The sequence below is a fragment of the Syngnathoides biaculeatus genome, chromosome 10 (genome assembly GCF_019802595.1).
Source record: "Syngnathoides biaculeatus isolate LvHL_M chromosome 10, ASM1980259v1, whole genome shotgun sequence".
Classification (NCBI taxonomy): domain Eukaryota; kingdom Metazoa; phylum Chordata; class Actinopteri; order Syngnathiformes; family Syngnathidae; genus Syngnathoides; species Syngnathoides biaculeatus.
In genome coordinates, this window is record NC_084649.1 from 4,192,265 (window position 1) to 4,208,374 (window position 16,110).

A 16,110-nucleotide genomic window follows, 5' to 3' on the forward strand; every position below is an offset into this window, starting at 1 on the left:
GGTTGCCAGCCAAGTTCAAGGCACATGTTGACAGACAACTGTTGCACTCACATTCACACATAGGGGCAATTTGGAGTCTCCAATTAATGCATGTTTTTAGGATTTGGGATGAAACCGGAGTTCCTGTAGAAAACTCACGCAGGCACGGGGAGAGCATGCAAAGTCCACACAGACAGGGCTGGGATTTGAACTCTGGTCCTCAGAACTGTCAGGCCAACGCTCAACAGCTGTTCCACCGTGCAGCCCAGAAATAAATAAATGAATGAATAAACAAATAAATCAATTAATCATCTCAGTGGCTGGCATACCTATGGCATGAAGGACTGGGAGTGGGTATTGATACATGAAGCACATGGAAATATTTACATCACCAGCAGTTATCGAGAGCTCATTCCGTATTTAAGAAGGGTCTCAGCTCAGGTTGTCTGTTGCCTCACTGGCAGAAAGCAATGAAAATGCTTCACTCATGCGCAGATTGCTGCAATTACACATGGTCCTTTTTGGCTCACAGATGTCTCCTTGTGAGGCTGTCATTGTGCCTCATTTAAAAGGAAGGAGATGAGTCATTTTGATTGGACATGAACGAAATTGACACTGTTCATTCTGGTGTTCTGCGGAATTACCAATACTTATAGATTTGTTTTGCCCCTGGCGCCAGATTCAAGCTAACCACGAAAATACAGTGCAAGACTTTGAATTTGGAGATACCCCAGTAGGTGTGTCTGGTGAATGAATAACAAACAGATGTTTTACCAACTAAGAGTCATCTTAAAGTGAGATAGGCCTACTGTTTTTGGAGAACATAAACAAGATTCAAATTTGACCTTACAATTTTGAATCTTTCTGTTACTAATGATCCCTTCCTCCTTTACAGATGGACAAGTGTAAAAGATACGTTTGGTTTGATGTATAACAGAGGTAAAATACTGGAGTAAAGTAGTGTACAGTACCGCCCCCAGTCGCCTCAGGGACGGCCCGCCCCGTGGGTGTATCCTCATACAAGCCAGGGTCCGCATCCACCTGCTCCCGCCCCGCCTCTCTCCAGTCAGGAGTGGGCAACTTTTCGAGAAGGAACCACGCTGCGTGCCTGGACCTCTTCCACCTCTGGGACTTTATAGTTTCACGCTGCTTTCCACCCCGCCAAGAGATGTGGATTGTGCTGCTCGCCTGTCGTGCTTTGTCAGGACTGAAGTAAAAAAAAAAAAAAAAAAAAAAGAAAATAACGTCTTTCCTATTTAATTTTTCATTTTACTTTCATGCTGATCTAACCACGCGGAGGAAGCACAGGTACACGCTGCCTCCAAACAAGGACCGGTCAGAATCTGCACCAGCCGGAATTGAAGTATTATTAAACTGAACTTGGACTCGGAAGTGATCGTTATTGGATCTTTTTTCCCCCTCCACTGACTGCCAATTGTGGCTCTGAAGTTTGGTCTTAAATCTTGACGCTGTGATAACCAGGTAGGTTTTTTTTTTTTTTTTCCCGGTTCCCATAATTCAATTGTGACTGCAGCCGCAATTTATTTAATAACCATAGCTGACATAAAGTATTTGACTACATCCTATTAATTTTCAATTTGCATTAAGTAGTATTTCAAAACAATTGTGCTTGATCACACCCAAACTCTTAATGAAATACTGTATAGTCGCTTTTCAGTTGAACTTGTGCTCTAATACCGCACCAGACTGTTTACTGTTCTGTCGCCCATGTGAAGCCAAGACTGTCAGTCTGTCGCACAGTTTAGATCCCATTTCAGCAACACTTCCATCCCACCTTTGTTATTTTCACTCTGAGCCTTCCATATTTAATGGGATTTGAGAGGAATGGATAAAATACTGATGGGGATTTATAAGGAGTGAGTCTTTACCAACTTCGGAGGTTATTATCTCCATAACGTGGTTGTATTTATAGTAAATAATGATTTATTGTTTAGATAGCCGAAATGTTTTATTTCGAAAGGTGACAAATTCTACTTATGGTCAATGCATTCAAATATACAGTTTACTAAATGAGAATAGTAGACATGCTTAGCTTTTAGTACACGGTTAATGGATTCCCTTGAAAAGAGTCAAGCATCTACTCTCCTCATCTGCTCCCAGTGCCTTGTTTGATTTCATCAGCTGGTGTGAAAGACTTTGCTTCTGTCTGAGAATAAACAGCTGGCGAATAACAGATTGTCAGTAAAAAAAAAAAAAAAAAAAAAAACCGGTTTAAACAGCTGGTTGTGCTCATAAATCTTCTGTGGCAAGGCAATCTGTGAGCCTATAGTATTTGCAGACTTGAAAAGTGGACACCCAAGTGGACAGTTGTATGGTAGAATGATAATCCCAATTAATATATAGGGTTTAATCAGTTGGGTCACTATGTTGTCTGCTAAAATTCTGTTTTCTCATTTTTATCAGCAAACAAATATTTGCCCCAAAAGTATTACAGTATTTCTCCGGTGGCCATCACTTATTAATCAAATGTATTATTATTCTTGGCAACTACTGTATTGTTAGTATGCAAATGTGAGTAATATTTTATTCCCACTCGTGCTGTCCATACGTTGTTGGTCTCAAGTAACCTTGAGGACATGCTGTTTGGTGAATCCAATTTTAGAATTAATACATTCAAATGTGGTTTTGTTGTGTGGAGATGGAAAACACACAGACACATTTTTTTATTTTTATTTTTTGCAAAATGGAAATGTGCAACAAATCTCAAAGCTTGGCTCAGTTCCCGCTGCATTCATTGACGGTGTCAGGCGTACAGTTTGAGTTCAGGTCTGCCTTTTCAAAACATGCAGGGATACGAGTACCGCGGGAGCCACAGTGTTAAGACTGCACATAAATTAATGAAAAAAAAAAAAATCACTGAGATTTATAATATGTAGGTTTTTGTCTCATGGGCTCATTTTTGTTCCTGCAGATTGTTTTTTCTTTTTTCTTTTCTTTTATTTCTTTTTGGTTAAATCACTGATTGAGTGCTACTGGAAGTTTATCGGCCATGCAGCTACACAGTCTGTGGACAGTCCACACCCTCCTGGCACTGTGCAGCTTTGCTCTGGAGAACCCAATGAGCAATGACCCACTGGCTGCACCTCGTGTCTTTGTCTCCTTCAAAGGTAAGACCTGTTCAATTTTAATTGCATTTTTTAATTTCCCTGAATTGTCTGTTTCCGACCATTATTTTTGCACTAGCTCAATGCTCCATGTACAATAACCCTAAGACTGACAGGTGACAAGTTTAGACCCCACCACCCTCAACATGACTGAACTGAATAAACACTGCGGGAATTTGATGGAATAAGATTGATGTTTCCCACATTAGTCCATCTCCACTTTGCTTATAGTCTTTCAATTTTTGGACTCCTGTGTGCCTCTTTTGTAAAAACTGCAAAATTTGGATAATTTCAGTGTTTTTGGTTTGGATAGTTGTGGAACTGGATAAGAACTTGTGAACTAATGCCTGCCCACAATTGAAATCCAAAAATCAAACCCAATAAATATTTAGTTATTTGCATTTTTCAGGTAATTTGTCTGCATTACAGAGCAATGGGCATAATTAACATACCAATCAATACCAGATTGAGTTTATTCACATATAACTTGGTAGCAGGGCTGGGCAATGTTCTAGAGCAAAAGAACCATTTGAACCAGTGATGAAGTGTCATCATGTCAATTACAAAAGGTTATCAGATCTGACTTAGCTTTTCCAAGGTTAGAGGAAACAAACAAACACACAAAAAAAAAAACTCGACTAGTTGGTTAAGTGGTTGGTAGGCCAGGTGGCAGATGGTGTTAGTGTTTGGCAATGTCTCCATGCGCCACAAAAAAAAAATGCTTTCATTGTCTTGGACGCTTTGCTCATTTTCCACACCCAGGTTTTTGCTTCCCAACTAAAATCACGCAGCCTTATGCAGTGCACACTGCCACTGAGCTGCGAGAAAGAGGAGATTGACACACACCAGCCAGAATGTGCAAAAACTCCCTTGGTGAGACCCATCTCACTAGTTCTCTATCTAAATGAAAACCAGAGTTGCCATTGGCGGTTCTTTCCTTTCTCTCCTTTAGTTATTAGTTGTAATAACCACTGGTGACTTCCACTGTATCTGTTCAGGTGCATTTAGAGAAACAAAACTACATTTGCGAATGCTGTCTGTGAAACACACATTTTGATTAGATAAATACAATACATACATCTACATCTATTTATTTTCTGTACCGCATATCATTACTTTGGTTGTGGGAATGCTGGTGTCTGGCACAACTAACTTTGGCTGAGAGGCGGGGTACATCCTGAGCTGGTCACCAGCCAATTGCAGGTCACATATAGGCAAATGATCAAATGGTGATTACACTCCCATTCACACCTATGGGCAATGTAGGGTCTTTAGTTAACCAACCATGCTTGTTTTGTAATGGAGGAAACCGATGGCATGGGGAGAACATGCAAACGCAACACAGGAGAGGCTGGATTTGAAACCCAGGTCCTCAGAACTGTGAAGCAGATATGCTAACCAGTCGGGCATCATGCCGCAAAGGTATACACTTGTTTCAGATAATTAAATGCAGACTGTGTTTAATCACATTTGTTACATTTCCCTAAACAATTATATGGTGTGTTTAATGACATTGTGGGCATTATGTGGTCATTCCCTGGTGATAAATATTTCATAGTCTGCGTTTGTATGTTTGTGGCTGTACAGAATTGTTGAGATGAATTCTTTAGGGGTCCACCATATTACCAAGAGCAAATTGCCATGATCAGTCAAGCAGACGTCCCTGAGGCTTGTCCGGCTCGGAGATTCAGCCTTTGATTAGCATCAAGAGAAAAGCTGAGGAACTGAGCAGAAGCGCCAGTTTGCTTTGCTTTTCATTTCCCAACACTCTCTCAAACAAGTTGACTTAATTAAATGGACCGCCACGATTCATTGTTGAAGTCGTTTTCCTTCTTTAATCAAGAAGGATTTAACACATCAGTGAGCACATCCTGAACCCTGCTTTTTCACCTTAAATTTTAAGTATATTTTATATTTTACAAACAGCCTGTGTTTTTTTGTTGTTGACAATTTTAGGCTTGTGTGCCTACTTTGCTCTTTTTGATCATGAGAAACCGCTTCATACTGAAGCGACTTATTGGATGCTTTAAAATTGTGATGAATGAACTGAAGTATGATAATTTGCTGTCTGAGGCAGGGACAACTCTAGTTTTGGTTTGAAAAAAAAGAAAAAGAATAAAAGGCTGCCTTGCCTACCGCTTTGTTTTTTGCTCTCCGGTCAATATGAATTTCACAGTCTACTGAAGCTTTTTCTCTCAGCGGATTGCACCCCCTACATTCAATATTGCGACTCTATCTCCTTTAATTGCTTTTTGAGAGGCCCATGTAGTCCTCACCTTGGCACGATGGCTGTACTTCCTCTGTTGCATCTCGATATACAGTTTTGACTTTGGCTATTTGGCAAGGTGCCGCAACTTCAAAAGTATAGAGTTGTAAATTTCATGTTTGTATTTATTATTAAGCCTAAAAGTGATGCTTTAAAGAGTCTGAACAACATGCTTGCTGTCAACTAAGTGAGTTGCTGAAATGACTGGGGAGGTAATTCCTATTAAGTTTTCTTTTTTGGGTGGCTTTTCTTCGAAAGTAGTAAATGTGATCAAACGACTTTACTATGACTTCCAATTGTGCACATGACATTCCAGTTATGCATTATAACAGGGCAATCAATGCATATAGGTAATGATGTAACAAAAATGTGAAAGTGTTCTGTGTATGTATGTTGGAAAATGTATCATCTCCAATGAGGTAAAACAGTCTGAGTGAGAAATGTTAGATATAGAACTCTGTCCAAGCTTATCATGTCTTTGTTCCAGTAAAGAGAGTTTGCAAGATGCCTGGCAGTTATGTGGAAAGATGAGAAACCCATTTTCAATGAAGGAGGCGCAAGAATGAAACAAATCAATTCTCAGTTAATCAGTTTGCCATCAAGTCCAGAGAGCTATATTTTGTCAAAAAAGTCAGTGTGAAAGTTCTAAAAATCAGCTAGTTTTGAATTTGTTAGTAAGAAATAAAGCAATCTAAGGCAATCTTGTTATAAATGATGATCATTATCTTTGGAGCCAATCACCAATTAGCGATCTTAAATAAATCAGTGGAAAATTTATTTTCAGAATTCCTTTCAAAATGTTAAACTTTCATAGAATATAGATTCAGGGCCCACAATTTCAACGATTACAATTGTTTATTTTTTCATAATTTGGGCTTCCAGTTAATAAAACCCACAAAATCAGGAGTTTAAAAAAATTGAATACTGTGAAGCAATTCACCCAAATTTTGCAGGCCATATATGTTTAAAACCGAATGTTACACACTAATTGTCCAATCAACTCAGAGCACCTGCCCAGGTTTCCTCAAGTGTCAATAAATTTCTTCAGTTTGATTCAGTTTTCTTAGTTGGGTTCAATCGAAGGAAGATCATCATTGGTATCCAACATAGAATGGGTAACCTACAAAAGATGATAGCTAAAGAGCCTGTGTGTTCAGAGAGTTCTGTGTCCAGCACATCAATGGAAGGACAAAATGTGGCCTGAGAAGATGCACCAGTAAAAGAGATGGCTGTGGGCTTCAGGAGATTATCAATAGAGAAGAGTCAAGAATCTAGCAGGGATTCAGAATGAGTGGAATGAAGCGGTAGTCACAGCTTCAAAAACCAACATATTCAAGCGCATCGAGGAGATGCGCCACAACTGTCGAATTCCTCGGGTCAAGTGACCCTGAGCCAAGGTAGAAAGCATCAAAACTGGGCCAAGGAGAAGGACTGGACTGTTGGCCAGACGTCCAAGGTCCTCTTTTCTGATGAAATTAAAGTATGCCTTCCATTTGTGAATTATGGTCCAAGGGTTTGGCGGGAGACTGGTGGAGAACATAACTCAAGATGTTTGAGTTCCAGTGTGAAACTTCCATAGTCAGTCATGATTTGGGGTGCAATTTCCAATGCAGGTTTTGGTAAACTGTCCATTTTTAATTTCAAGGTCATCACACAATACCAGAATGTTTTAGAGGGCTTCATGATTCTGTCTGCTGAGGATCTTTATGGAGATGCAGATTTCATCTTCCAGCAGTACCTGGCCCCTGCCCATACCGTTGTCAGAAGCATCAAAACCTGGTTTGATGCCCATGCCATTACAGTGCTTGACTGGCCAGCCAACTTGCCACATCGAATCCCCATTGAGAATGTATTAGGTATTATCCAGAAGAAAATGAGGGGCACAGAACTAAAAACAAAGAAGAAATTACCGCAATCTTCAAAGAAATCTGGGCTTCCATAACTCCCAGGCCATAGCACAGTGCATCAAGTCTGTCCGTTTGCGCAAGTCTGGTTGTTGCTGCCTCTGATGAGAGGAGGGGATGCCAGTCCAATGTGGGGAACTCAAAAGTTATGTGAGGGTCTTCTAAGAACATCTGCCAGAGTCCCCAGGCACAGAAATTTCATTTCCCACCCCTGGCAGAACTTCGCCGACATCCCGTGGAACGAGGGGACTTTGAGTCCAAGTGAACCATGTTCTGGACCTTCATTGTCGAGGTGGTCAACCCAAGCTGTGGACAGAAGGTGGGAGGTGCCTGTCGTGGCAGAAAACTCCAAATCTGTTGATTGACTCCAGGAATAAGGGATACCGTCAAGCTGAAGAAGGATTCCTAAAGGGCCTTTTTGACTTGTAGGACTCTTGAGGCACCTGTTGAGTACTGGCTAGCCAAGAGGAATACTGCTTTTGTGTTCAGTGAGGCAAATACCCAAGTGCGGGAGGAGTTTGATGAGGCCATCGGGAATGACATTCAGACATGTTTGAGGAAATTCTGTTCCACCATCCAGTATCTCAGCATGGGAAGCTGTGCAGTATCAACAATGTGTATCTTGTGGATGGGGCCCGACTGACCTTGACTTGGGATGTTGTGAGTTGGTGGTCAAATACTTCAAAAACCTCCTAAATTCTACCGTTTGGGCTCTCCAATCTCTGGGTTTAAAGTCACAGAGGTGGTTAAAAAGTTTCTCGGTGTTCTGTATGTTGTAGGTCTGTCCTGCCTGACACATCTCTGCAATAATGAGTAAGGAACGGGAACCGTGCTTCTCGTTTGGGAGACCGAGTTGATGGTCTCCCTTTTTGAAAAGGGGGACTGGAGGGTGTGTTTCAACTACAAGGGATACACACTCTCAACCCCCCACTACCCCCCGCAAGGATTATTTATTTGGAGGTTCTGGAGAGGTGGGTCTGTCTGGAAGTCACTTGTCAGATTCAGGAGAAGCAGCGTGGTTTTCCTCCTTTCCGTGGAACAGTGGACTAATTCTACACCCTCAGAAGAGTCCTTGAGGGTGCATGGGAGTTTTCCAACCAGAGTATATACTGTATGTTTTGTGGACTTGAAGAAGGCATTTGACTGTGTCTCTTGGGGGAGTCCTATGTAGGGTGCGTCAGGAATTCGATGTACCAACCCCCATAATAAGAGCTGTTAAGTTCCCGTATGACTGGTGTCAGAGTTCTGTCCGCATTGCTGACAATAAGTCAAATATATTTCCAGTGAGAGTTGGAGTCTGCCAAGGGTGCCCTTTGTCACCAGTTCGGTTCATTACCATATTGACTAGTAAGAACCCAGAGTTGTGTGTTCATAGTGTATGTTACTGGGGTGCTAAAAAAGTGGATGTTCATAATTTAGACACCCTTTTATTGTAACCCTGCAAACTTTTTTGACCCAGCCTCCTAAAAGAATCTGAATTTAGAATTATTTGGCAGGCAAGGGGCTGTAATTTAAATTTCAACACCAGGAAATAAAAACAGGTGAAGTTTTGAGGCGAAAATAAGTTTAGAAGTGTATCTGTTCTGTGTTGTTCTCAGCAGTTCACTGTCAGTTCATCTATAGGAGTGTCCTTTTACTACCACGGCGTCACTTAAACTAGTAAATGTTTAAGGGGTTATTACTGTTGTTCACACAACACATTCCAGTTGCCACTTTCTATTTACTCCACATTTGTGATAGAATGAGTAATTATCTTTAGCGTGATCACAGCTAAATTGGTGTTAACCCCCTTGTTTTCTAGAATAAGTTGGTGATGTTGTTCCATAGCTAAATATTTATCTGTGTAATTGTGGCTTTACTTTGACACAAATACAACTTAATTTGAGGTGATTGTCTCTAACAACAGGTTTCTTTCTTCTCAGGAATCTTAATTTCCCCCAATATTCAAACATGCAGCACTTTTACGTAAGTGCTGATATTACAACTCTATTCGACCACATGTAGAAGCCCACAAAATCACTACTCCTGTAGTCTGTTGCTTTTGTGTGACACTTCTCTCTAATTATGGGTTGTAAAAGTGTCTAAATAATTATAATTTCATAGCAGTGAAAAAAAGCATGAACAATTATTGGTCAGACCTCACACTTTATATGTTTAAACATTAAGTCAGGTTATAGCAAAGTAAAAACGTGTTCTTCTGTTATTCATCCCCCACTACATAGGACAAACAGCATTTGTCACACCATAATTAGCTATTTAATTCAGATGGCAAAGTCAGGATGACAGTTCACTACAATCACATCTTGGTACAGTGGAGCTTTCACTTTGCCGTGATCAAGTTGTAAAGGCCTCCACTTTGTGTGGTGCTAGCTGGCAGGAGGCTGAGTGCAAAACCAAAAGCATTGAGTGTTTCCTGGTAAGACTGTGATGTGAGAGCTGTTACTAATCTTCAATTATAGGTCTCTTTTTACTTATGTGTGTTGGTGTGTGGGTGTTCTCTACTGAGATAACCAACAGAAGCTCTTGTGGTAGAGTTTTGTGTTATGCTGAAATCCAGACTGCTGTTAGAGTGATGCTAAAATGACAGGTGAAGAACTGGAGATTGACTTCTGCATGTCTGTGAGCACCTATAACCTAACCTAACCTCTAACCATGACCCCTATTTGCGAGAGAGTGATAGACCAACTTCAGCAATGGACTTTTAATTGTTATTTTCCATTTCCCATCTATATTTCACATTGTTTAATAATCATCTCTAGTAACTTTCCTTTACACGTTTAATCACAAATGTGCCACAGATTAGTTCATTTTCATTTACTGTTTAACATAAATGTCAGTGTTCTTCAGGACCTTGTTTCTATTCCATGTAAGACAGAAGTATGATAACCACCAAAACCTTTTCATCACAGGTCCGGCTTGAGGACTTAAAAAAAAAAAATAATACAGTATCAATTAAAACATGGTTTCAGGCAGCATTTAACTCTGTTGTCTCTCCCTCACATTATGGAATCCAACAACCTCTGTAATATATTTTCCCCTCTATAATTGCAATAATTATTCTCTCCTTCAATCAAATACCAGATTTTTCGCACTATAAGGCGCGCCTTCAATGAATGGCCTATTTTAAAACTTTTTTCATATATAAGGCGCGCTGCATTATAAGGAGCATTGAATAGATGCTACAGTAGAGGCTGGGGTTACATTATGCATCCATTAGATGGAGCTGCACTAAAGGCTCAATATTGATCCATATATAAGGCGGACCAGATGATAAGGCGGACCGTCGGTTTTTGAGAAAATTAAAGGCTTTTAAGTGCGCCTTATAGTGCGGAAAATACGGTAATTGTATTTGGTTATTTTAGGGTACAGGTGCATGTTATTGGATTCTCTGTGCATATGGCTGTGGCTTCAAAGAGAATCAGTTGCTCCTTGGGTGGTCCCATGTTTAATTAAAAGGAAATACTATAAGTGATTCTATAACATCTGACAACTGAATATATTGAATGTGTGCAGGTGATTCAAAGATAGCAGGTAACATGGTACTATTACATCGCCCAGTTAGTTCAGGTGAAAGGTAAAGCAACAGAATACTGTCAGTGCAAGCTAAACCCTCTTGGAATTCTCACTTTCCTTAAGCAGTTAGGGCTCTTTACCATTTCACATTGGAACAGGAAAATTAAAGTGTTTGTGATTCCTGGCATGGCAGTAGTATTTGATTTGATTTATATGTGGTGAAATTGGTCTTCACTGCACTTTGCGGCCTCTTTCCAGAGGGTTACATCTGTACAGAATGCTGAATCGGGTTACATACTCTGTCTTTGGTCAGCCTTCATGAAACTGAGACCTGCTCTACAAAAGATTGAAGACGCAGTGTTGTCTGTCAGCCTTGTGTTTCATGGACATGTTGTTGCATCTGAAATTCAGTTCACTCTTGGCTTAAAATACAATATGAGATGAATCACATTCTCCCTGTATCTTTTTTTATAAACTTATATTCAAAACATGGATGTTTGTCTGCAGAAATTCATGAAATGAAATGAAATCTACAGGTGTATTCAGTGATCCATATGTTAAACCCAGGTAAAACAGAACTAGGTTTTTCCTGAAATTAAAAAAAGCTGACGGGGCAAGGTCGTAGATGATTGCTTCTACACTTGGGAGTTTTGCCAATTTTGTTTTTTTGTTTATTACCAATAATCAGAAAACCTACTTTGTTCACCCCTTAGAGACCATTTCAAAAGGACGTAAGCATCCAATGGAGCTACAAACGTTTTGTCAGTTGTAAAATTGAATGCAAAATAGGATACAGTCGTGGGGATTACGTACCCACCCTCCCCGTGAATAATGAAAATCTGTGAATAATAGATGGAGTATTTTTGAATACCCATGTATGATGTGTACCACATAGACCACATTAAATAAGTGGTTAAATTGGTCTTGGCGGCACTTTGCAGTCTCTTTGTGGTCCGTTGTAGTGGAGAAGGAGCTAAGCCAAAAGCTGAAGCTCTCAATTTATCAGTTGATCTACGTTACTACCCTCAAATGTAGGTTGTGACCGAAAGAAAAAAATCCCTGATGCAACGATTTTTCTCTGCAGGGTGTCCGGGCTCTCCCCTAGAGAAAGGGTAAGAACCTTGGTCATCCGCGAGAGGCTCTGAGTAGAGCTGCTGCTCCTCTGCATCATTGAGAGGAGCCAGATGAGGTGGCTCGGCATCTAATTAGGATGCCTCCAGGATGCCTTCCAGGTGAGGATTTCTGGGCATGTCTCACCGGGAGGAGACTTCGGGGACGACCCAGGACATGCAGGAGAGACTAAGTCTCGCAGCTGGCCTGGGAATGCCCAAGTATCTCCCTGGAAGACCTGGATGTCAGGTCTGTTAGGGGGAGAGGGAAGTCTGTGCTTTAGTTAGGCTACTGACACTTTGACCTGACTTTGCATAATTGGAAGAAAATGGATGGATGGATGGATGGATGGATGCAAGTCACTCAAAGAGGTCAATTGGAACGTTGCCAGCCTGACTAGGCAGGTCAAGGCCAAGGCCCCCACTCTGATTTACAGCCCTAATATAATTTATCACCCTCTTTCTGTCAGTAGGGAATTTAAGTTACAGTTACAACATGCAGCACTCTCTCTTGTTGGGCTTCTGATGTGACTTTGTGCTTTGAAAAATATTGATGAATGTAGAAAATCTTGTCTCCTTTTATAGCTCAAACAATTAACATACACGCATGCAACAAGTACGATATACACTTCTCTCGTTAAAGGTTGGAATATTGTATCCAATTCCCTTCTTTTTGCTGAGGGTTTGACATCAAAGGATATCTGCAATGTATTTTAACTCAATCTGTCACAATTATTTTTTTTTAAAATGAAAAAAAGTGTTCCACTTCGAGTATTGTCTTATTCTAAGTTGTGTGTCAGATGCAGATTGTAACACTTTTGAAAAAGAGTGAATGTTATGCAAAACTATCAGAATCATATTTATTTGTCAAGTGTTTAACAACACACAAGGAATTTGTCTCCGGTAGTCGGTGCTGCCCTGGTATGACATTCAGAACAAAGAACCAACAAACCAACAGGAACAAAGAACAAGAGACATTCATTTACAGATATGCAAAATGCAGTCTTCTTCGTTCAGAACACCCAAGAGTGTGTCAACGCCCCAGATTATGGTAAATTTATACAGAGTGCCCTTATGCATTTGCAGTTCCCGTTATAGACCAGTGCAATGACAATTGTGCAAAGGAATCAGTTTAAAGTGACGAGTTGTGCAGAATATATTACTAATACTGATTCACCAGCAGGATATGAGGGTGTGTCTCGACAATGGCACAAGGCAGAAAATAGTAGTTCGCTGATCAATAATTTAAAGAATTAATTGCCAGAGGGAAAATTTTTTTTGAATGCCTGCTCGTTTTGACTTACATTGATCAGTAGCGCCTACCCAATGGAAGGAACTGGAAGAATAGGTGGCCAGCATATGGAGGGTCCGAAAGGATGCTGCCTGCTCTGGACCTAGTTTGAGTTGCGTGCAAGTCTTCAATAGTGGGTAGAGTGGTGCCGGCAATCTATTCAGCTCCAACTGAAGATATTCAAGTTTATATGATGTTTATAAGCTGTTTTTGTTTGTTTTTACATGCTTTTAATCATGTAAAGCTCATTGAGTTACCTTGTGTATGACATGGCCTATATATATACACATTTCTTTTCCTTTGATCATGGTTGTGTGGAGTGTCATATTCATGTAAAATAGGTGATGGCATAGAGTGACATGTTACTTATGGCATTTCAGGATATAGTATTTTTCATTGGTACAAAGAACGGTGTTTTGAATTTGACTTTGGAATTAAATATATATGAAACATTTGAAGGGAATTTCATTTATGATATAATGACAATAACTGATTAAAAATACCAAAGAGAACTACAATCTTGGGACATTCAAATGCAAAATGTCCAGTAATTACATTTTTTTATTCATCTTTAATTCATTAGTATGAAAATGATTTAAAGAAAAAAAAAAAGCTTAAAACAAAGCTAAATTCAACACTGCATCATAAATTTCTCTTCCTGCCTAATCATTTCAGTAGGTTTATCTTTCTCATCTGGTAATGACGGCAATGGTGATGAGGTCATATTCTTTCTTATGAGAGGAAATGAAGCTGTTTGAATGACACTAAAGAGTAAGTCAATAAGAGCCCTTGGGTGTAATACAATGCCTGCACTTTGATGTCTTTGTGGTTCTGGTGTTTTGAAATGCTGATTTGGAGATTTCTCTATTCCTTCCTACTGCCAGTTTTTGGAGTAGGTGTTCATTGTAATGTGTGGGGATGGATTTTGGGAAACATCCATTGAGATTTGGCTGGAGCCAGTGGTGACCCCCTGGAAGGATGTTTTTGTCAATGACCCATCCTTTTTGACTCTCTCCTGTGGTGTTGTCTCCTCGTGATTGGTGATGAAGTCAAACAGGGGAGCTGGCATGCCATTCCCCTTGTTGTTGTTGTTTGGTCTCACCCCCCCACACTTCTCCCCTATGAAGGACCTAAAGCTGCAGGGGTGTTTGTGTAGGTTTGGGTCTTATTCAGAGAAGTTCATTCATGCTCTGGGAGACCTGGGGATGGCCATCAAACTGGCATCAGGCTTTTTTTGAGTGAGTGATTGTGGCACACAGCCTCCTGCTGGATTTCCTCTGTGAATCTTATAGATTCCCCAGTCCATGTTCAAAGAGGTGTAAAAAGCGGACAGCAGGTCAGAATAGAAATAAAAAATGAGGTTTTTAAATTGTGGGGGAAATTTCTAAAGTAACATTTTAAATATACCGACACATTCTGGAACTGTGATGAAAAGAAAGTGGTTGATGTATTGCTAAATAAAATGACAAAGGAAGAGGAGTATTAGAGGGCTCACTGTAAAACTATTTGATAATACCCTAAAGTTGCACATTTTGTTCAGGCACTCCTTTTGATTGTGTCATTTCCCTACTTGTTTGAGCAAGATGCATTAGCTTTATGGGTCTGACAACCCTCATTGTTTTGTAAATCTGTGAGTTAGAGGGTGGTACTACTAAGTCTATGTTTTACTTCCCAATTGAACGTTTTTCGTCTAAGCCGTTCAATGGAAAAGCAATGAATACTTTACTGCCACTTGACCACGTGGCTATCAGGAGCTACGTTTAGTATCCCCCTGGGGAAGCCCTGTGGTGTTTCCCAGAGTTTCCAAGTAGCCTGCTTAGCATTTGCACTCGGAAGGACAAACATCCTCGAGTCCAAAATGAACTACTCTGACTGAGTGAGCCAGAGACAGAAAAATGTGCATAGAGAAAGAAGGCAGGCAGGGTACGGGTTAGGTTTTCAATACTTATTTTCATCTATTCTAGGAGACAATCCAGAGTCTCTCCCCTATGCTAACAGTTTGAATCAAGTTTCACTCAGTCACTCATCATACCGTTTTGAAACAAATATATTCTTATCTCCAAGCAAGAGTGCTCACCAAGCAGTCATTGAGTTACAGTACAGTAGATGGGTCTTTGCCTGGGTGCACATTTCTCCTGACAGACACATATTTCTCATCATCTTTAGTTGAGAGTTATGTTACCATATTTCATTGAGTAGGATGCACCAGGCTCATCTACTGTTATTTAGTCATATGCTTGTAGTAATTATTTTTTTCCCACTGCCCTGTTCGATGCCACAATAGACATGCTACAAATCACTGAGAGTGTTGCTACTCTGTTTGATGAGGTGTAAGACAGACCTCAACTTTGACAAGTGTTATTTCCACACCCGCAATTAAGGCAGTTCCCTCCCAATTCCATCACAGTGTGTGACCAGAAAAAGATTTCACCGCCCACCTCAGTCACATTCCCGGACTCTGTGGTGAGCAATGGCTTTTTTTTTTTTTCAATGCAGACACAATCAAGAAGAAAAAAACCCTGATGAAACGTATCCAAGGAAGATAGACATATGAGTAGGAGTGAACAAAGAGCTCTTGCTGTTTTTCTTGACATTGAAAAAGGTAATTGATTGGAATTAATTAGTTCTGAGAGATAAATGATGGTTTAGTGAGATGTGACAGTTCTAATGACGTATTGTCGGGATAAAATGTAGAATGGATAAAACTGAATTTTCATTTCTTTTCTTTTCTTCTTTTTATTTATATGGTTAAATGGTCAAGCATCTGTTCATGAGGCCAATGAGAATGGACAGCAAGGAAAATGAAACCAGCATAGTTATACAGTCCATATGGTGGTCCATTAATATTTGATGGATGTAATCATAAACATTATATCAAGGTAAAGTTAACATCCTTTTATTGTACGTAGTTAAGACAGCAGGA

The 16,110-nt window shown here is 40.1% G+C and overlaps 1 protein-coding gene across 2 annotated transcripts in view; it reads left to right on the forward strand.

Annotated features, from left to right (window-relative positions):
- The first annotated feature begins 1,002 nt into the window (after positions 1-1,002).
- Positions 1,003-16,110, forward strand: part of sema3fb (sema domain, immunoglobulin domain (Ig), short basic domain, secreted, (semaphorin) 3Fb) — an 80,729-nt gene continuing 65,621 nt past the window's right edge. For both annotated transcript variants that reach the window (XM_061832767.1, XM_061832766.1), the window contains exons 1-2: positions 1,003-1,461; positions 2,912-3,107. In XM_061832767.1, the coding sequence (XP_061688751.1) occupies positions 2,990-3,107 (118 nt within the window). In that variant the 5' untranslated portion in view covers positions 1,003-1,461; positions 2,912-2,989. The remainder of the gene's footprint in view (positions 1,462-2,911; positions 3,108-16,110) is intronic.